A 23,122-nucleotide genomic window follows, 5' to 3' on the forward strand; every position below is an offset into this window, starting at 1 on the left:
AAAACAATTTCACTGTGCCTGTTGGCCTCAGGCTGACTTGTATCTGATACCAATGAGGAAAAAATATTCAGAGATACATACACCTTCAAATTAAAACACTCTGCTTTTTGCATAAAAAAAGTCAATAGGTCCCTATACACCAGATGTAATAAAATGCAGCTACTCACTGGCTGGCCTGTATAGTGCAGAGAAGAGCCAAGCTAAAAACAGGGACCAGTCACAAAAAATAATGGAACACTACCTGCCATATACAGCTGAAGCTACACCGAAAAAGTCTGCACATTGGATATGAATTGAATGAGTTGTCAAGATTTGTCCTCATAATATACATTTTTGGTAAATTTAAAGGAGATTGAATAGAGTTTGTGTACAATGTGTACGGTCATCCTGATGCTTGAACCCTGTGGCCTCAATAAAGGTTGAAAACACAAGTCTTTATTAGCAGCAGCTGACAACATCTGAAGCATTGCAGTCTTGCAAACAGAGGCTTGATGGACAGGAACATTTAATTTTTATTTCAAGTATATTTAAAGTCAGACAACCTGCAGCCAGGAAGATTTATACCACATTCTGTACACTGTTGTGACCAAAAAGAGTAAAACATGTAATGAGCTTCTGTATTGCTTCAATCTGTACACATTTGTTGTTTTACTATTTTAATAAATCAAAAAAGGTTTCCAGAGTAGAGACAACAATAGAGACAACAAAGCAACTTGCTTTGCAGCTCCCCATGTTTGATAGAAACTTTGGATTCAGCTGTCTGATAAGGGATGAGTCACTACTGTTCTGACTCAATAAATCATATCTATGGTCAAAATGTAAAATCATGTATTAATTTTCAAATTGAATTTCAATTATTTCTAAACTGCTACTATTAATCTGAACAATCTTGAAGTTTGCAGACTTACTTTGTGAAGATCCACACACATTTAATTTCTTGAATTCTGTAAAACATATTCACTATGGCGAGGGGATTTGATGCTTTCAGTTGCCATTGTGCTCTGCTGGGCTTTTGGTGTTTCCCTGCACCTTTAAGCAGGAGAAAGCTCCCTCCAGACGTAGCTGCTCCTAATTTATCCATTGATATACAGTTAGGTCCATATATATTTGGACACAGGCACAATGTTCATACTTTTGGCTCTGTATGCCACCAGAATACATTAAAATGAAACAATCCAAATGAATGTGAAGTGCAGACTTTCAGCTTTAATTCAAGGGGTATAAACTGTAGGAACTGCAAATATTTTTATACATAGTCTCTCCATTTACAGAGGCTCAAATGTTATTGGACAAATGAATATAATCATGAATAAAATGTTAATTTTTAATATTTTGTTGAGAATCGTTTACTGGCAATGACTGCCTGAAGTCTGGAACCCATGAACATTACCAAAGACTGGGTTTCCTCCTTTCTGATGCTTTGCCAGGCTCAAACTGCAGCTGTCTTCAGTTTTTCTTCGTTTGTGGGTCTTTCTGCCTTTAGTTTTGCCTTCAGTAAGTGAAATGCATGCTCAATTGAGTTGAGATCAGGTGATTGACTCAGCCTTTGCAGAATATTCCACTTCTTTTCCTTCAAAATCTTCTGAGTTGCTTTTGCAGTGTATTTTGGATCATTGTCCATCTGTACTGTGAAGCGCCGTCCAATCAACTTTGCTGCATTTGGATGAATCTGGGCTGACAGTATATTTCTAAACACTGCAGAATTCATCTGGCTGTTTCTGTCTTCTGTCAAATCATCAATAAACACCAATGACCCAGTGCCACTGGAAGCCATGCATGCCATCACACTGCCTCCACCATGTTTTAAAAATGACGTTGTGTGCTTTGGATCACGAGCTGTTCCAAGCCTTCTCCACACTTTTTTCTTCTCATAATTCTGGTACAGATTAATCTTAGTTTCATCCGTCCAAAGAATACTTTTACAGAACTGGTCTGCCTTTTTTAGATTTTTTTTGGCAACGACTAATCTGGCTTTTCTATTCTTCAGGCTTATGAATGGTTTGCACATTGTGGTGAACCCTCTGTATTTGCGCTCGTGAAGTCTTCTCTTGATTGTAGACTTTGACAATGATACACCCATCTCCTGTAGAGTGTCCTTCACTTGTCTGGATGTTGTCAATGGGTTTTTCTTTACCATAGAGGGGATCCTGCAGTCATCCACCACTGTTGAACTTCCATGCCTTTTTATGTTGCTGAGTTCACCAGTGCGTTGTTCTTTCCTCAGAATGTACCAAACTGTTGATTTGGCCACTCTTAATGTTGCTGCTATCTCTCTGATGGATTTGTTTCATTTTTGAAGCCTTATAATGGCCTGTTTCACTTTCATGGACAGCTCCTTCACAGCACTAGATTCCAAATGCAAATACCACACTTAGAATCAACTCCAGACCTTTTACCTGCTTAACTTAACTGATGAAGAAATAACGGAGGAGTAGCCCACACCTGGCCATGAAACAGCATTTGATTCACTTGTCTAAAAATCTAAAATTGTGCCTATGTCCAAATATATATGGACCTAACTGTATATGTTACAACATGGAAACTCTTAACTCTTATAGATTAGACTTAGGATCATACTATAAATGCTGCCTTGACAAGGCAGTGTGGCTTCCACATATAATATGTGCAAATGTTGTGCAACTAAAACTTCTGTTTTAAAGTTGCTAGACATTGTCATTTTTTGTTTCTGCTGGCTTGCTGGTAAGCGTGCTATGAAATATATTTTGTTGCAGGGCCGGATCTAGCCTGTCTGCTGTGGGGGTGCAGTAAAAAATGTCAGGGGGGCAGAGGATGCGAGGTCAGCAGGGCAGAGGATAGGGTCAGTAGTTTGTAGGGGAGTGTACAGGTGGTTATCAAAGCAGAGTATAGGAGGCAGCAGGGCAGTGTGCAGTGGGTCAGAAGGGCAGAGGATGAGATGTAGGGCAATGTACAAGAGTCAGTAGGACAGAGTACAGGCGGTCAGTAAGGCAGAGGATAGGGGTCAGCGGGGTAGAAAACAGGGGTCAGTAGGACAGAGGACAAGGGTCAGCAGGACAGAGTACAGGTAAGAGAACAGGGAAAGGCAGAAAGGAAGAACATGAGCACGTCTGGCGGAGCACTCAACAGAGCTCCTCCTTCCCTACACTGCTCGCCGCCTGGGCACTCAGCAGATCTCCTCCATAAACACCACACAGACTGATCTGCATCATGTGTAGCTTGCTACTACAGCTACACTGCCATTCTAATCATGGAATTTCACAGGTTAGAACTGTAATATAGCCGCCAGCTATACATTGTGTAGATGGTGGCTGTGTCTGTAAAGGTTATCTAGCGCTTACGGGGAAGATGACAAACTGCGCCCCCCATGTGTGAACATCATGTCTCAGCATGAAAAAACAACACTTATCAGCACGCTCACCCCCTAAGCAAACATCACCTCTGCAAGCTATAATTCTCCCCAAACAAAAATGCAAAAATTCCTCCTCTTCCCCTTCTATATCCCTCCCTCAGCACAAATCTTTGCCCTCCCATCCCACCTCTTAGCTCAAATCCCACCAATTTCCCCCCAGCACTACTCAACCCCACCCCACAAAAATCACCCCCCCCCCCCACACACACACAGCCTCTTTCTCCTCAAATTTCTCATCCTAGCACAAATCCTTACCCGCAAATCCCTCTGCCCAGTACAAATCCTCCCGCCCAAATTCCCCCTCCTAGCATTAATCTCCCCCTCCTAGCTCAAATCCCCCTTTAGCCCAAATCCCCCACCCCTTCCTAGCTTATCCCCCCCAATCTCCCTCTTAAACCAATTCCTCCTCATCCCCCCTTCCAGCAGAAATCCTTACCCCCAAATCAATTTCCCTCCCAGTACAATTCCTCTCTCAAAATCTCCCCTGCCAGCACAAATCCTCTCCCACATACCCCCCCCCAGCATAAATCCCCCCAATCCCTCCTCTTAGCACAAATTCCCCCTCTTAGCCCCAATCCCCCCACACCTTCCTAGCTCAACTCCTCCATTCCCCCTCTTACACCAATTCCCCCTCATCCCCCCTCCCAGCAAAAAATCCTCACAGCCAAATCAATCAACCTCACAGCACAAGTTCTCTCTAAAAATCCCCCCTCCCAGAACAAATCTTCTCCCACAAATCCCCCCTCCTAGCATAAATGCCTCCTCCTAGCACAGTGGTTCTTAACCTTGTTGGAGGTACTGAACCCCACCAGTTTCATATGCGCATTCACCGAACCCTTCTTAATTGGAAAAATAAAATATGATTTTTAAAATTCAAAACATAGGTATATATTTAGGTATATATTTATACATAGGTGCACAAAATGAACAAAACCATTAAGAACAAAGAACAAAACCATTAAAACATGATTTTCACACAAAAACAAAAACATAATAATGTATATTTACTGCACGAATCATATGAGTCGGGTGTGGGTCTTCACCTCCGCCGAACCCGCGAGACTGACTCACCGAACCCCTGGGGTTTGATCGAACCCAGGTTAAGAACCACTGTCCTAGCACAAATCCCCCTCCTAACAGAACCCCCCCCATAACCCCTTATAGCACAAATCTTTCCCTCCTAACACAAATTCCCCCTCCAAGCTCACATACCCCTCTTAGCCCAAATTCCCCCACAGTCCCTGTTCGTCCAAATCCCCCTCCCCCTCCCCCCAATCTCCCCTTCTAGCATAACCCCCCCATTGTATACAATTCCCCTGCCATGAGGTCCACTCCCCAACCCTCCAGGAGCTGTGAGGAGATGTGAGCTATGCTATGCTCTCCCGCCCGGTCATTAGAGAGCTCCTCTATACAGCAGATGAGAAGGGATCACTATTAAATTGGATAGTGCACACACTCTTACTTTACCTGCAAACTATCTCCCAGCAGCAGAACATGGGGGTAGGGGGCGGGTACAGTCAGTGTACAGCCTGATGTATAAGCGACCCCTTCTCTTCTACTGTCTTAGGACAGGAGCGAGAGCATAGCACAGCTCGCACCTCCTCCCTGCTTTCTGCTTCTGTCATTTTTCCTGTAACCTTCAGTGCTCTTTCAACAGAGCTGATTTAAAAAGTAAATTAGAACCCCACCAGGGATGGAAGGAAAACTACAAAATTGCATGAATTTTTATTTACTTTATATCCCTTTCTTGAAGTTCATTAAGGGACACTCCCATTATACTTTAATTTGTGCCAAAGTTACGTAGCAAGAGTGATCATAAGAAGGAGGGACCTTTGTCTTTAAATGAACTCCAAGAAAATTATTTTACGGTAAGTCAAAATTCCTGTTTTATTTATCATTCGATGGGTCAGAAGGAGGGTTCAGGAAGGTCTGAACACCCACCTGGAAATACAGAGAATGTGTGAACAAAAGACCATATGGCAGCCTTGTAAATCTGGGAAACTGGTGGTTGATGCTCAGGGTTGCCCACCATCAGTTAATTCAAATATTTAATTCAGTCCATGATTTTTACTTTTATTCATGAATGGCTGTGATGAAAATAAGTGTTCGTATATACACTGACTCTGTACTGCCAGCAGATGCAGCAACACATATCAGGAAAGAAGGCGTCAGCCTGCACTGTGTAGCGCCACCGATAATGAACATGAGGGAGGCAACTATAGCTACAGTTCTTCCACCTCCTCTGCTCACTCACCCAATGGTAGCTGTAACCCTGCCCCTCCTAAGACGACCATCGACTAAAAAGAAGAAGATGCTGAATCAAAGTGGGCAAGAAAGGAGGACACAGTACAGTAGGGACTTAGAAGAAGTCTGATGTCTGCATCTCTGTCCTTCCCTGCATGGAGCTAGGGTTAAGAAGTTTCAAGCTTCTGGTAGAAAGCATGCACTCTCTGCTTTGACTGGATGCAGAACTTTGGAATGGAAAGCATGCATACTTGCACAATGTAAAATGTTTTGGGGGTCATGTTCCCTGCCCATACTGATTACACCTGGGCTGAGAGACTAGCTAGTGCACAAGGCATTCCTTTCTCTGATTAGCTGAATCCCTGGTCCCCAGACTTCCCATTCTAACAGAAGACATTGCACTTTCATATTTCTGCTCCCAGTCTTTATTTCAGTGATTCTGACCCCCCCCCCCAACTCTATCCATTCTCTCCTCACTTTGCTTTCATTTCTCCCCTCTTGCTAATTCTTTTCTCCTTTTCTTGCTCTTTCTCCCCCTCTCACTCCTATTGATCTTTCTCTCTGCCTCTCTCTCGCCATTCTCACTCTCTCTATCCCTCTCTTGCACTTCCTCTTCCCCTCTGGCTTTCTTTCCCTCACTATGCTCACTGTATGTTCCATGTCTGTACATTTTTCTGGGGCTTGAATTTCTTTTGGCATTTCTTTTTGTTAGAGCAAAAAAGGTACTCTTTCCTTCACAGTGGCATCTTCGATAAAGTTGTCCAGGGAGGCACCAAAGATATGTCCTCCATCAAAGGGCATACGCAGTAAACTTTTTTTGCATTCTTGTTCTTCATAATAACATTTTAGCCAAAGTATCCCCCATATATGCACAGACAGGGGACTCATCCTGGATATAAGACATAATCTTGTCAACACTGTACAGTAGGGTAGCAGGAATGAGTTCTATTTGTTTAAAACTGAATGGTCATTTAGGGTTTAATTGGGTACATTAGTCATATGCTAGTCAGTACCCTCAATATTTGGCAAAAGGACATTACAGCAAAGACAGGTTGCAAGGTAGGGCCTGTCAGGGGGAACTAAAGACTTGGAAAGAGTTTCTAGTCTTTTGTCTAAGTGGTCTTTAAATACTAGAATGTCCTAAACGGAATGATCAGTCTACAATGGAAGCACTTCTTCTACAGGGTATTGCTCAGAAAATTGCTTTGGAGGCAAAGATGGCCTAGCAGGAATGGACCAGTTGTTATAAAAAACCCTGAAAGAGAAGGTGTATAATTACACTTCTGACCGCTCTGTTCTGAGTCAGCTACCATGGTAGTCATTGTGCACTATAAAGCTTGACATATCCACAGAAAATTCCTCTCTGGATAATGCACAGGAGGGAGCCATGCCAGTTGGAATTGGAAGAAAGTGTGTGGACTCAAGCAGGGAATGACAATCTAGACTGTTGGCATCAAGTCCTTGAGAAGAGACACTACAAGTTGTCATGGTACTGTTAGTGGATCGTGACCTGAACAGGCTAGAAGGACTGCTTCCTTTGCACTTATGATTTTCAATACTGCTTAGCATGTAGAAGTGAGAATTTGCCAGAAGAGTACTCACAATTCTGCTTGACAAAGGCACAGTAGACAGCAGTGATGAGCCGACTGTGAAAATAGTAGGAGACCAAGTAGTACATTGCCAGACATGTGCTGCATGTGTTAAAAATGTTGCTGCACCTCTACACACTAAGTGGTGATGACATATACAAGTGTAGCAGCAAAGAATCATCAGAACTTTAGCCCCTTACAGGAATACAACAGGAGTGGTGATCTGGAGAGAACCCTGCAGAAAACAGCAGCAAGATAGCAGAAAGTACCAGTGCAAGACCCAGTAAGATAGGTCTCAACCCAGACAGTGTTCATTCCTTCAATGGACATACTCCCAAGGGAGTGCTGAGGGACAGGATTACGCCAGTGGGTTATCCTTCCCTGGACCTCTAAAATGCTAAGCAACATTAGATGCCTGGAAAGAGCAACAAGCAGAGTCCATCTCGAAAGGCCACTCTACCAGCAGTTCTAGCATCTTCATCATAGCTAGGTCTGGATACAGCCACCAAGGCAGCACCTAGGATCAGCGGATCTGGAAAACTGCAAAATGAGCTCTCAGGGCTCTGCAAAAAAAGTATCTTGATCATAATGAAAATACCTTGACAAAAAATATCAAGAAAAATGGTTTCCCTGAAACATGATGGGAGTGTGAGGGGTCATACTGGCTGGTCAACATTTTTTTTTTGTTGCCATCTTCTTCTGAAGGTGGCAGTATAAACCAGTAATCTCAGAATTCCATCTGACCCTGTGTCCCTTGATGAGCAATAAAGAAGTTAAAGTGACATTAAAGCTTCAGGTTTTTTTAAAATTAAAATAACAAATATATCATACTTACCTGCTCTGTGCAATGGTTTTGCACAGAGCAGCCCCAATCCTCCTCTTCTCGGGTCCCCAGCTGGGACTCCGGGCTCCTCTCCCCACTGAGTGCCTACCATAGGAAGCTGTTTCCTGTGGTCGTCACTTGTGCAGGCTCGCTCCCAAGCTGAGCTGCTTGTGTCTATTCAGACACACAGTCCAGCGCAGCACGGCCCCGCCCCCACTCTCTGCTCACTGGTTTTGATTGACAGCAGCCAGGCCTGTGTGAGCCGAGGGAAGCTAGACCAAGATCGGGCTCAGGTATATATTTAGGACTAGCTGCGGAGGAAGCGACTCTTAAAAGGTTTTTTACTTTGATGCAGAGAATGCATTAACGTGTTACTAAACCCATGACCCTGCATTCGCTATATCTGGTCTCCCACAGATACAACATGGAAATGCAATTATTTTAGTAAATATCAACTGCTAAATACATTTTCTCATCAGCAGTATATAGCAGTCTTGTGACTTCTTTCAGCATCCAGCTGAGCTCTGGTTAAGCTTGTAGGAGGAGTTTTCATTCTCCTCTGACTGTCATAGGAGGCTACATAACCCCTGACCCTCTGTCTGGACATTGCTGATTGGCCCTGTGCTGATCAGATGCACCCTTCCAAAGAAAAAAAAACTCTTTAGCCATACACATTAAACTGAGCATGTGCAAAGTGACTCCTAGAGCTCTGTACTATCAGCCGATGGATTGGGAACAGTAGAATGGGAGGATCAGCCTTTTTTACACATGGTGGAGGATTAACCCCTTAGGTTCCACAGTGAGTATAACAAGCATGATTTACTGCATATACAGACTGATTTTACTGTTGTGGGTTTAGTAAAACTTTAGGGTGAAAAAAACTTTTACCTTTACAACCACTGCAATATTACTTTTTTGCCCCACTAACAAAAAGATACTAGTGAACAAATAAAAGATATATACATTCCTTTTAAGAAAAGAATAAGATACCAACCAGATAAACCTGGAGGCCCTGGGGGTCCACTCTGACCTGGTGTTCCTGGATTACCAGGCATACCACTGTAGCCTTTTTCTCCATTTAATCCAGGTGCACCTTAAAAAATAACAGAAACTTTAACATTATCTATGTCATCAAAGTAGGGGCTACATCAGAAATGTACAGTAAAATATTAACCTTTTCCAACAATTCATATATTTTACTTGATCACAATAACATATACAGTATATCTAAAAATTAAAAAGAATATAATGATAACATCTAGAATTACCATCTTTCCCAGGCTCTCCTTTACTTCCTTTACTTCCAAGACCTCCTCCAATAACATTTCCTGGTGGGCCCATAAGACCACGCTCTCCCTTGTCACCCTTAAACCCAGGATTGCCATTTAAGCCAGGCTGCCCAGGAAATCCATCAAGACCTGAGAAAGGAAAAGGTATACCATTGCTGGGGTTACACTAATGCATATTTGTGTCTAAAAGATTATTTACACACAGTGAGATTTAGCTGTGTATGGCATTTCAAGAGACCTTAGTTTTCTCTAGTGCAGTAGAGAGTAACATTTATAGGTATTGCCCTCCCAAAGCTGATTTATCTGTTGCTCTACTTACTTATCCTATCAGCAAATTCCTTGTTAGATAATGAGCACTGTACACACTCATTTGGTCCTTGAGGTGTTTCTTAAATTAAGGACAAATGAAGGTACTTACACTGCCTGAACTTATAAAATACATTTCATGATATAACAATGAAAGCAGAGCTGCAATATTGTTGTCCTTTATATCTGCCTAGAGTTCAGCTTTAACTATAAAATTCAGCCCATTTCATATAGCCAATGCTGTTTCTTAGATGCAAACTAACTCATCACAGTTTCCAAACAGCCCTTGAACTTCAAGTAGAACCTATTGCTCTGAGGTTATAATGAGGCTTACGATACTTCTCATACACCATATAACCAATTTCGCAGACTATATTACCAAGAATGTCACCTTGCTTTTCTGAAGTGTGAGGGACAACTTGAGGATACATGATTCAGGTGTGTTTTTGAATTTTTACCAATAGAAAGCATAAAAAAGTCAGTTGGGAATTTCAGATTACATAGGCATGGCCCCAATGGTTTATTTACATCCCTGAAGTGTATTTAAAGCTAGAAGGCATACTGAAAGGCTGTTCTTGCAGGCAGTATCTCTGACTATCGCTATTACAGGAAGTGGCCACAAACAAGAGAAATAATTAGAAAAATAGACAGAAAATGTAATGAATTTGTAACCTACTACACTCAGTCAGGGGAATTCATAAAGGGTGTCTACAACAGCAAATAGGCTACACAATGGACAGAGACAGACACTCTGCCTGTTTGTAAGTGTGATTCTTGTGAGCTACTATGGTGTATTTAAATTATCTGATCAATTAAAATTAAAATATTATCTAGTGACTGAACTAATACATATATAAATTGAAGCAATGGGTCACCTGCACTATACACATACCCATACAAATGTGTCTTTATCAAATTAAAAAAACATTTTCTATTGCGCTCCACTAACAATATACACAAAAATCAATTAGTGCAAAACAATAAACTGATTACTACTATATTTCCATAACGTGATATTATCAATCACACTAGTAATGCATGCATATCTTCACATATAAAGTCCTCAAAACAATCCGTGATTCTACAGTTTCTTCTGATGTGTATGACCAAACCGTTAAGTGAGGTCATACAGGCTTGTGTCCCTTTAATTGGGCTCAGAATAGGACAAATGGCTAAATCCCTGTATCCCAGATGGATGGATGGATGAATGGAGTTTTTCTTTCTTCCAGCATGCGGTCTCGTCATTGTCAAGAGATTCTTTTCCTAAGTATGGATGGATGGAGTTATCCCTCTTCCCTCTAGGAGGTCTCTTGGCTCCTTTCAGACTTTTTCCTCCATATATGTGTGTTCCCAAAAATCAAAGCAGCTTTCATCCTCTTCCTCCCCTAGCCTCTAATTTGCATCTTTCTTAGGGGGCTAAGAAAGATGCAAATTAGAGGCTAGGTGAGGAAGAGGATGAAAGCTGCTTTGATTTTTGGGAACACACATATACGGAGGAAAAAGTCTGAAAGGAGCCAAGAGACCTCCTAGAGGGAAGAGGGATAACTCCATCCATCCATTCCCAGGAAAAGGATCTCTTGACAATGACGAGACCCCTTGCTGGTAAAAAGAAAAAACTCCATTCATCCATCCATCTGGGATAAAGGGATTTATCCATTTGTCCTATTCTGAGCCCAATTAAAGGGACACAAGCCTGTATGACCTCACTTAACGGTTTGGTCATACACATCAGAAGACACTACAGAATCACGGATTGTTTTGAGGATTCCTTTTGAGGACTTTATACAGGACATATAGTGTAAAAATCAATGATTTTATGCCCGGAACATCAAATATTTTGTCATTACTGCAAATGTAAACACTGCCATATTTAGCTAAGGAGTATTACCAATTTTCAAGACCAAGAAAGTTTAAATAATACATTCACCCAGGAATTTGTAAATATTTTTTGTATGTGTCAGGGCTTGTGTCAGCCAAATGCAGCTTACATTTTGGTGTACTCAGCCAGCTTTTGAGATTAATTTGTGGTGTTTCTGGGATCAGCTGTTTAAATAGTGATTATTTTACCTTTTGGACCTGAAAAACCAGGATTTCCTGGGTTACCGGGAGGTCCTGTTGGTCCAGGTGGTCCCATTACTCCCATTTCACCCTTTGTACCTGTGTGAAGCAAGAAACTGAAAATAAGGACATTGAAATGTTCTGAAAAGGTATACAAGAAACATGAACCGAAAAATATAGGACATGAGCATTAAACAATGACATCCAAAAATGTATTGGCTTTATATCGTAGATACTCTTTTGTTTATTTACTAGAGTAAATAAGACAATATATCACTTAAGTTGTTAGGATGTAGCCACAATATCCCATTCTCCCGGCGTATCCTCTATTTTTTAACAATTACAGTGTTTACAGTATTTTCTTTTCTTTAAAATGTATCCACTTAGAAATCCTTTCTTCATTTTTCTTTTTCAGTTTGTAAAAAAAAAATCAAATTTTCAGATAGGAGTCTAGGAGATTTGTTCAAATAATTATGTGCTCATAATTCTTCCTCTCTAATACAGAACTGCTTGTTTCCTGTCACAAAATGTATTTGATAACTATAGGAAGACATTTTAGAACCCCATGTCCTATATTAACATTTTTTTCAAGGCAGAGGTCTCATGTAGAATTTTGCTTTAAGTACTGTAGGCACGAAATATTATTTTCCTTTCATCACCTCTAGGTTTCAGACGTTCTGTGATTTCAATGCCTTATCACTGGGAAATGAGAGTATAATGTAGTATTGCCCATATAGAAAAACGGGATGCCTGTCCCAATTTGCCCAAATAAATTACCAAACAGAATGAACAGAAAACCAATAAATACCACCTAGAAGAGAGTTGGGACATCACCACAAGATGTTTTCAAATAACTTTAATACCCACAAAAGTCTCATCTGTTCCTCTCTGTGATTCATTTTACTTAGTTACTGGGGCCAGGCTATCATTTACTTCAAGGCTAAGCTTCACCAACTTCCATCCCCATTTTTAATTTTGAAAATGTCCTAATTAACCACTGGTTTAAGGGAAACATTTTTGATTGTCTATTTGTAAAGAACATAAACAAACTCTTATCTTGCTACGATGTTACAATGCTACGATTAACAGATTTCAGTAATATAAAGACACAAACATTGCTTACCTTTAGTGCCTGGTACCCCATCACGACCTTGGAATCCAGGTGGCCCTGAGGGTCCTGGAAAGCCACGTTCTCCAGGAAATCCAGGACTACCACGTTCTCCCTGTGGCCCAGGATATTCAAATCCTGGAGGACCAGTGTCTCCTTTATCACCTTGTATACCTGGTAATCCTGTACAGCAATTGGATATGTTACAAAGTGAATTCATAAAGAAGGGGACAAAGCAAATAATATATGTTTATAAACAGGTTCATGTTTTAAAACAATATTTCCTGAAATTTAGAACGTTTCAAAAATCACAATAAACTTCAAACTATCAGTCCTTTTGGCTTACATACTAAATATCAAATTCTCCACTTACAAATACTTCTAACTTAGGTAAAAAATACATAAACCACTATAAAACCTGGCTTTGGGAATCTGGCTGAAGCAAAATATTATAAAAGAGAGTATTTTTGGCAGTGACAGGAACTGTAATGAAATGCAAAATTTACCTTACTGTATCTATATTTTACTATTGTACATAACAAAACACTTTTTACACAAAATGTGCTCCTTCTATGTTCAGGGATTTTGCCAGGCCAGTAGTTCACTAGCATGTCAAGTGTAACGGAATTATTAACAAACCATAAAAATAAATATAGAAAGATCGATTGATGCTAAGCACACACATCTTCACATAAAAGACAAAGGTTTTCCAACACTAAGACTTCTCCATTTAAGTTTCCAACTCCATTCCTCACCTAACAAAGGTATTCCAGCATTAATACTTCTCCAGCTAAGTTAACAACTACATTCCCCACCTAACACCATTATAAGAGGATTTTTACTCTAGTCAAAAGAATTCCCATTTATTTTATATTCTGTATATGGAAATAAGGAGACATGAGAAAAAGCAAAGAGGACATCAGCCACAAGGACTGGCCTAAAAGTATTTCCCTTGATTAGAGGCAATTTAGGGAGGATAAAATCACTTTGTATAAATACATAAAATGCCTATATAGTTAATTTTATGAAAATTGTTAAGGTCACTGCAAATTAAGGGTTTCACCTGTGCATATGGAAAGTGTTCTTTACAGTAAGAGCTGATTCTCGATAGCAGCTAGTTCTAGCCAACATTGTAGACTGCTACAAAAGCAGGAATTTTGACTTACCTGTAAATTCCTTGTCTTGGAGTACAGTACAGGACACAAGACTTGTATTCATAGGCCATGGGTTATATGCCATTCCTCAATGAACTCAGAGAAAGGGATTTTACGGTGAGTAACAAAAAACCTGATTTTTAAATTCCTTTTCCATAGGATAAATATCAGTAAAAAGCTTAGGAGGAGTCAATCTGGATGTGTATGAGAAAAGTCCTTTTAGATTTAGCCAAGCTCTTAGTACCCATAGGGTCTGTATTGGCTGTGGAGAACAAGGCAAAGGCTAGTGCACATTGCATCAATTACTGTGTCCACAGTGGAAAGGAAGAAAAATCCAACACTAAAAAAAAAAAAAAAAAAAACCTAGGGTACCCAATCCGAAAAACTGCTAGGTAGTACAGGTGATGATAGAAGTTTCACATGAAAACAATTTCTATGGTTTAAAACAACAATACTTCTATACATACTTCTATATATATACTGGGTGGGCTTACATGAGTACAATCAAGGGGCTGCCTCATGAAAGTTTTTTCCAGTGTCCAAACGCCTGAAGATGGAAGCATAGAACCTATGATCTATGAATACAAGTCCTGTATCACGTACAGAAAAAAATAAAAATATGTTTTTTAGGGTTGTTACTACTTGCTTGTAGCCTTAGGCTACATTTTTTTGTTGATTGATTTTTTTGTACATTGATTTTACTGTGTTGTAACTATATCAGTAGAGGAGCCTTTTATGTATGTACCATGCTGTATTACCCCAGATGACTTAAAACCTACCATAATAACACCAAGATGTCCAGTAACCTGCAGGTTTCTCATTTAATTAAAAAGGGTATAGCAATTACATATAACCTGAGAATTAATATAGAGTATGATAGAGTCAATCATTTCTGTATAATCTAACTTCAGCCTGCCAACAAAATAAAGAGCAGCTGCTGATCACATGGGAGTAGCAGGAGGTGGGACTCCTTAGTGTTATCACAGAGAGATCCATTTCATAGATATTTGGCTTAATATAGTTGTACAGGCCAACGTTTTCTGTTTTGGATAGCGTAGGCAAGGGTAAAACCCCAGTCAGTATATTTTTGCTATTTTGATATATTTGCTGTCCCACTGGGGAGATTCCTTTAATTTCATTTCTTTGACACACAATATAAAGTGAGAGGAAATTCCCCCAGTTGTCACAATAACAGGTGTCTACACTGGCTAACCATCACCTCTTGTGCTGGTGACAACTGTAAAATGTTGGTTTTCCTGTCACCTTCTGTCCTGATAACAATGATCACCAGGACAAATAGGGTGAATTTCACACAGAAAGCAATAAAAACATGACAGAGGCTCTAATCCTTTCCTAATCTATCAAAAATAGAAAAACCTTTGGCCATACATGCAGTTTAAGATTTGTCAAAATTACATCAAATGTGTATCCTACCAATCTGTCCGTACTGGCCACATAAATAAGCTCAGGTATGTTATTTGGTGTTCACGCTCGCCTTGTACATGGGTTAATTGGTTGTTATTTACTAAACAGTCTTAGAAAGATATTAGACTGGAGAACCAACCACAGTACCTGGTGGACCTTGGGTCACAAATCATCAGGTTTAGGATCATCGGGAGGCGTCAAGCAGAAATGAGTTGCAAAATATGTTGTGAGGAAGTTGTTAGGTTAAGATAAAAAATTAAGCACACACATGTTACAAAAGAAAAAAGTTAATAAGAGAAAGAAAAATAACATATACCTAAAGTACATACTGTACAATCTCTTCTGATTATTTAGATAAGCAGGGCTATTTGTCCTATAGTTCAGATTTTTGCAATTCAGTTTACCATTAAAAGTATAATTTTCGATTTTTCTCTCACCACTACCACTAATACCTTTAATCTACTCTAAACAGGTAACGAGGTGTAGCTAAAGACCATAAATAATTATTATGTCACTAACACCCTCCACTTACATTATTATTGAGTTGTTCAAGACAAAATCTGTTTTATTTAGACATCTGAACCAAGTTTCCCATGAGAAGCTTTGAAAAAGAATGTCATGACTGCTATATTCCAGATATTGGTGTATCTAAAAGATGTTTTGCTAGGATATCCCATTAATCTAAATATATAACCTGAATAACTATTGACTATTTGATAGGCTCCTGTTTTGACAATTCTCTAGGACCACTATTTTCACAAAAGCAACTTGTAAAATATGTATTAAAACAGATTAAAGTGATTGTAAAGTCTTTTTTTAATAACAAACAAGTTTATGCCTGCTCTGTGGATTTGGCCATCCTGGCACCTCCTCTTCTGCAGGCTCAATCCCGAGCCTCGCTGCCTGTGTCCACAGACACAGACAGAGCAGCCCCACCTTCAGCTCCCTCCTCACTGAGTTTTGTCTGACAGCAGCAGCAGCCAATGGTTCCCACTGCTGCCTGTCAGCTCCTGGTGAAGATGGAGAGAGGAGAGAAGACTGTAGCTGGGCACAATGCTAAATCAAGTGAGGACTCAGAAAAGTATAAGGGGGGGGGGGTGAGGGGGTGCTACTGCTACCTAAACATTGTTTACCTTAATGCAAGGAATGCATTAAGGTAAAACGTGTTTAAGCTTTAGAACCACTTTAGGCCTGCAGACTTTACTAAAGAATACAGTCTATTCATGTGAAAACATGAGCCATCCACCTACACTATATTGCCAGAAGTATTGGGACACCGACCCATGAACTTTAATGGCATCCCAGTCTTTGTCCGTAGTGTTCAATTTTGAGTTGGCCCACCCTTTGCAGCTATAACAGCTTCAACTCTTCTGGGAAGGCTGTCCAAAAGGTTTAGGAGTGTGTCTATGGGAATGCTTGACCAGAAGCGCATTTGTGAGGTCAGGTACTGATGTCAGATGAGAAGGCCTGGCTCATAGTCTTTGCTCTAATTCGTTCAAAGGTGTTCTATCAGGTTGAGGTCGGGACTGTGTGCAGGCCAGTCAAGTTCCTCCACCCCAAACTCGCTCATTCATCCATCATCCATGTCTTTATGGACCTTGCTTTGTGCACTGGTGCGCAGTCATGTTGGAACAGGAACAAGCCATCCCCAAACTGTTCCCACAAAGTTGGGAGCATGACATTGCCTAAAATGTCTTGGTATGTTGACACCTTAAGAGTTCCCTTCACTGGAACTAAGGGGCCAAGCCCAACCCCTGAAAAACAACCCCACACCATAATCCCCCCTCCACCAAACCTTACACTTTGCACAATGCAGTCAGGCAAGTACTGTTCTCCTGGCAATCGCCCAACCCAGACACGATCAACGGATTGCCAGAGAAGCGTGCTTCGTCACTCCAGAGAATACGTCTCCACTGCTCTAGAGTCCAGTGGCGATGTGCTTTACACCATTGCATCTGACGCTTTGCATTGCACTTGGTGATGTAAGGCCTTGATGCAGCTGCTCGGCCATGGAAACCCATTCCATGAAGCTCTCTATGCACTGTTGTTGTGCTAATCTGAAGGCCATACGAACTTTGGAGATCTTTAGCTATTGACTCTGCAGACAGTTGACGACTTCTGCGCACTGTGAGCTTCAGCATGCGCTGACCCCAGTCTGTCATTTTACGTGGCCTACCACTTTGTGGCTGAGTTGCTGTTGTTCCCAGTTGCTTCCACTTTGTTATAATACCACTAACAGTTGACTGTGGAATATTTAGTAGCAAGGAAATTTCACAGACGGACTTGCATAAGTGGCAAACTATCACGGCCCCACACTTGAATTCACTGAGCTCCTGAGAGCGACCCATTCTTTTACAAATGTTTGTAGAAGCAGTCTGCATGCCTATCTGCTTGATTTTATACACCTGCAGCCATGGAGGTGATTGGAACACCTGAATCCAATGATTTGGAGGGGTGTCTAAATACTTTTGGCAATATAGTGTATATAAAATAATACAACTGTCTTCCAGTGCCTTCAAGTACTACAGAGGGGAACAATTCCATGAGGAAGAGGAAATTGTATGCATAAAATGGTCTATAACACTATCAATGAAAAAGAGAATATTTAAAAAGCACAGTGCTCTCTGATTTAAACAAGAATAAATATGCACATTGATAGTTTGTAAACCAATACAGATCCATGAATAAGTACAACACAAGACTACAGAAAAAGGAGAGAATGAAAAAAATTGCTACCAAACAATGACAATCGAAAAACTCTTGCCTTATTTTGGCAGTAAATATCGTCTTTGGCGTGCACTTCAGTATGTCTTTTGGGATATATTGCGATGTTAAAATTCTGTGCTTATCCTAATATTGCTTCACTCTATACTATATCAGTCTGGCCACTGCTGGTTTTATGGGGAAGGTAAGAGGGGAATGAATTTAATGATATGTGAATGGGAATTGTACAAAATATTTTCCAACATCCCCACTAATTTTATACTTTGCATCATGGCTGAACTCCAGCCAAGCAACAAAAATATACAGACACAATACATATATGGGAGGTGTTTTACCTGCCAAATGATTTGTATTTCTGCCCATTGAGTGCTGAGATCTACGCAGCACCCTCACTGTCACTGGACCGGGAAAGAGTAGCTGATGATAATGACCTCTCTGCTCTCTCCTATCACCATGTTCATTGTCAGTACATTTACACGCAGTACACATGTCTTGCCCCTCCCTCTCCCAGTCTTGCTCCCAGTCTGGGTGCTGCTGTATAAGGCATTACTACATTGCTGTGTGCCTTTTTTTCTTGCTGGAGTTAAGCTAACTGCAATCCAGCAATCAGCTAAATACGAAACCTGACCGGCAGTGGATGAACAATACCATTTACAATAATCATATCAATTAGGAAGCACTGTATACAATAGGGAGTATTGGTTGTCTATAAGTATGGGGTCTGCCTATTGAACTGTCAGTTCCCTGATTTTTTCTCACTTCTTTGTCTTTCCTTTTTTCTCTTTCTTGTTTATGGATCCATAAAGGTGTATATTAGATTGTGCGCCCCTTGAGGGTTAGGGACTGATGTGAATGTACAATATATATGTAAAGCACTGTGTAAATTGATGGCGTTTATAAGTACCTGTAATAATAATATCAATGTACTTTTTTATTGTTTGAATTGCAGAATACCGTACTTTTAAATTGCCTTTGTGTTTCTATTAAAGTGTTACATAAACTGTATTTTATCTATCTCACTTATTCAGGCTTTCACTTGTTTATAACGCTCGGAGCTGTTGGAGACAGTTGTTTCTGCCAAGAAAATAATCTACATTAAAGTGACCTTAAAGGCAATAAAAAAAATTACAATCATGTTATAGTTACCTGCTTTGTGCAGTGGTTTTGCATAGCACAGCCCCAATTTACTCAGATCCCCCGCCAGCGCTCCTGGCCCCTCCCTGCTGCCGACTGCCCCCAGAGCAAGCAACTTGTTATAGGGACATCCAAGCAGGCTCACTCCCGAGCCGCTGCTCTTCGTGTCCATTCACACACAGAGCAGGGGCCCAGCGCCACCCTGCCTCTCTCCTCACTGGCTGTGACTGACAGCAGTGGGAGACAATGGCTTCCTCTGCTGTCTCAGCCAATAAGGAGGGAGAGTCCTCTGAGAGCCCAGGCTTTTGTGCACATGCTGGATCGCGATGAGGCTCAAGTAAGTGTTAGGGGGGCTGCTGTACACAGAAGGTTTTTTACCTTCATGCATAGAATGCTTGAAGGTACAAAACCTCAAGCCTTTACAACCACTTTAAATAGATGGGTCCCTTAGATAGGACAGAGCTTAAACAGCCAAATATTCTAACTTTATAGGCTGTAATAATGTAAATCTGACACCAAATATTTCCAAGATTTTGGTCTGACTATTACAATTTTATTGTAAACCTTATCAATATTAGTTTGCTCCTATGTAGCAGTCAACATTGTATATATAGTAGGTCAATGTGAAGATAAAGGCACCTGCTGTATTTTACTAGCGTCCTGCTACCTAACATACCAACAAATGTATGATCATACATCAGATAAAAAGATATCGCCTAGGAGGACACTGTCATACATCTAGTGAATATTAGTAGTGGGTATATACAAAAAACCCAGCAATTTATAAAAACACTGACATCTCAAGGAAAAGCTGTATTCATATTTGATTTTAATGATTGTCCGATATGTCAATTAAAACCAAACAATTACGATGCATGCCCATTAAAATACATGCCTGCAAGTGTTTGATACTATTTAACATGTATGATGTTTTGGGAATTAATTGCAGTCGGACAACAAAGCATACTTAATAGTAGTGCATTTTTAAGGAACAAGCTATACAGGGTTGATTTGTTTGACATTAATTTCTTCAGATGTCAGAGGTTTTATTTTTTTTTATAAACAGTGTGCAGAACACAACACATGAATTAAATTAGTTATGTTTTAGGCATGCATAATGTTTATTATCATGCAGTTAGTTACAAACATTCACAAAGCTTGAATTAACCAGCCAGCGATTAATTATAGCAGTGTGTGTGTGAAGCAAGTGAAGCAGCTGGTGCGGCGCTCAGTGACCACATGACATGTCAGCTGTGTGTTTCATGCTAAGTAACTATAGGTGCATGTTATCAGTATTGTTGAATTCATGAATGTAGCTAACATGCACCAGGCATAATGGACTGACATAAAAGATGGTGGTACATACAAAGTGTTCCATTTTAATTCAGCAGTGGTGGATGTCTATTAACCAGCTTTCAGTGAATATTAGTATACATAACCAGTAAAATAATACACAGGTGCAAAGTTTTATTTATTCACATGGTACAGGTGTCAAGAATGCGCCCAATCACAATGATGTTTTAACCGAACCTGATAATGACATTGAATGCAGTAATTGAAGTACATGTGGACAGCTTGTACCATGTTATTTTAAATAAAGTGTTTAAAGACACTGTGACACTTAAAAATTGCTTTTTGAATCAGAACTTTCAGTGCAACACTGTCTTTTTTGTTCATTTAAGTAAATAATATTTAGCTTGGTATGAGAGGTCCATTAGTAGCAACTGTAGGCATAAAAACATTTTCAGTAAAATGTATGTGTTCATACTTTATAGATGCTATACCCACAGCTCTACTGTGTATAAGCACTGCTATCAGACTGTTAATGACAACTTTAGGCCTTCAGAAAAAATAAGGAAACCCTGACTGGGTGATTTGTTGATAGAACAGAGCTTTTTGGTAACTAAGACTCAAATTATTTTTTATTGGTAATATTCAATTCAGGAAGTTTTTTAGTAAACTGGTCATTAATGTGATATCTTCAGCAACCTGATAATGAATGTGATATCTTCTGGTCAGTATGGTGCAAGTTAATGCCAAGTGTCAAAGTCCCTTTAAACAGCATAGCCGATTACAGTCATAGTGAACAGTGCAATAAAGACAAGATATCATGTAATTCAATATAAATAAATTATAACATCTGTGGAGAAAAAAGAATGTGAAAAATCTACACATTTAATCTTTTTTCAGTATTCAAGAAACTTCTGTAATCCTGATTCTGAATATGACCAGATCACCTAAGTGTTTATGAACTAAACTTTTATACATTATTTTTTGCTCAGTTGTAATAAAGTATGTAATGGTGATGCAATGTGTCTGTGTGTTATGAGACCAGTGTTTCGCTGATACAGTGATGCAGAAATCTAATGGTAGCACATCAGTTACTTACTCTTCCAAATCCTGCTGGTTGCTGATCTGTCATTGCCATAGACATCTATGTAGATCTTTATTTGACATACAGGACCAGACAGCAAGCAGCCGCAAAACTAGTGACCAGTCATTTTTTAAGTTAGGTACATGGATAAATGAAAACAATTATGCCCCATGACTTACCTGGAGGACCCGCAGGTCCAGGTAGCCCTGGAGAACCTGGAGGACCTTGACCCCCAGCACCTGGCAATCCTTGTGGTCCTGGAGGCCCTGACTGTCCATTTTGCCCAGGATCACCTAAAATGAATAAAAAAAAAAAACAACGCAGTCTCTTTACAAAACATCCTCTGAACGACTGCTTTAAATTAATGGCATAGCTATTATACTCCAAACTGTGTAATGCACTTGGACATGAACCTTCTTTAAAGTATATTTGGCAGGTAGATTTAGAAAAAATCATGGCTGGGTTATGTTGATCAACATTCATGTGCCCAGTGGGGTTGATTTACTAGAGGAACAGAGTCTTTGTAAAGTGAATGTTAGTGAATAAGGTAAAACTGTGTTCACACTGAATACCCATTCATGTGCTAGAAAATAAAACCTGGGTATTCAACATGAACACAGCTTCACTTTATGTGAATACAGCATCACCTTACTTACTAGCTATACTAGGCAAACAGCCTAGAATCCTTTAAAATTTCCACACTATGATTTTAATTTTAAATGTGCAGATGTGGCCTTTTCCTTACAGCTTCTAGTGTGTTCTACACTGGATAGAATATTGGGTACTGCCACCATGATGCTGCTGCTATGAACAATATTGTCATTTTGAATTAAAGTGGAATACCCAGTTAATGAATATCATCTTTGAAAGAGTCCCAAACTTGTAATATTAAAGGATAAGTTCACCTTTTTAAAAAATACTGAATGCACATCTTTTGCAGGTAAAAAAAAAGGTGCATTTATTATTTTTTTAATAGGAGTCTGAAAAGCACTGCACCCGCGATCAGCAGACTGTCAATGTAGCTATCTGCTCTAACCTCACACGGGCAGGCAATTACTGAATGACAGGAAGGATCAATGAACTGCCTAGAGAGCTCATCAGTGCCCTGGTAGTTCATTGAGAACTACCACATTTTAAAAAAACTGTGACAGCAGATGTGGCCAGAAGATACCCGGCCCGCTGTTACAATGGGGACCGGGTAGGGGGGGGGGGGGGCTGCTCAGTGAGTAAAATGGTACATGCAACACCTTAAATATGGGCGTAACATGTTACTAAAGGTGAACTTATCATTTAAGGGTCTGTCTGGGCTTTCTACAAAGCTAATTCAGAAACACACAGTATTTTTCTTAAACATAGTTTACAGTGAATCCCAAAGGTTATTTATATGTTATATATTTCTGAACAAAAAAAGTACAAAAGATACTTAAACAATATATTGAAAGCCATGATTAAACTCTATACAATTCACATCACTAAGGATTACAGTGATATTAAACCCTCAGTTTT

General features: G+C 40.0%; 1 protein-coding gene across 1 annotated transcript in view; it reads right to left on the reverse strand.

Annotated features, from left to right (window-relative positions):
- Positions 1-23,122, reverse strand: part of COL4A5 (collagen type IV alpha 5 chain) — a 260,346-nt gene that overhangs the window by 76,255 nt on the left and 160,969 nt on the right. Inside the window, exons 30-34 of the mRNA XM_089678281.1 lie at positions 21,796-21,909; positions 12,821-12,988; positions 11,707-11,796; positions 9,313-9,462; positions 9,039-9,137 (exon numbers count right to left, since the gene is read on the reverse strand). Coding sequence (XP_089534407.1) covers positions 9,039-9,137; positions 9,313-9,462; positions 11,707-11,796; positions 12,821-12,988; positions 21,796-21,909 — 621 coding nt within the window. The remainder of the gene's footprint in view (positions 1-9,038; positions 9,138-9,312; positions 9,463-11,706; positions 11,797-12,820; positions 12,989-21,795; positions 21,910-23,122) is intronic.

This window comes from Staurois parvus, unplaced genomic scaffold (genome assembly GCF_062004578.1).
Source record: "Staurois parvus isolate SC_StPar_1 unplaced genomic scaffold, SC_StPar_1.0 ptg000202l, whole genome shotgun sequence".
Lineage (NCBI taxonomy): Eukaryota > Metazoa > Chordata > Amphibia > Anura > Ranidae > Staurois > Staurois parvus.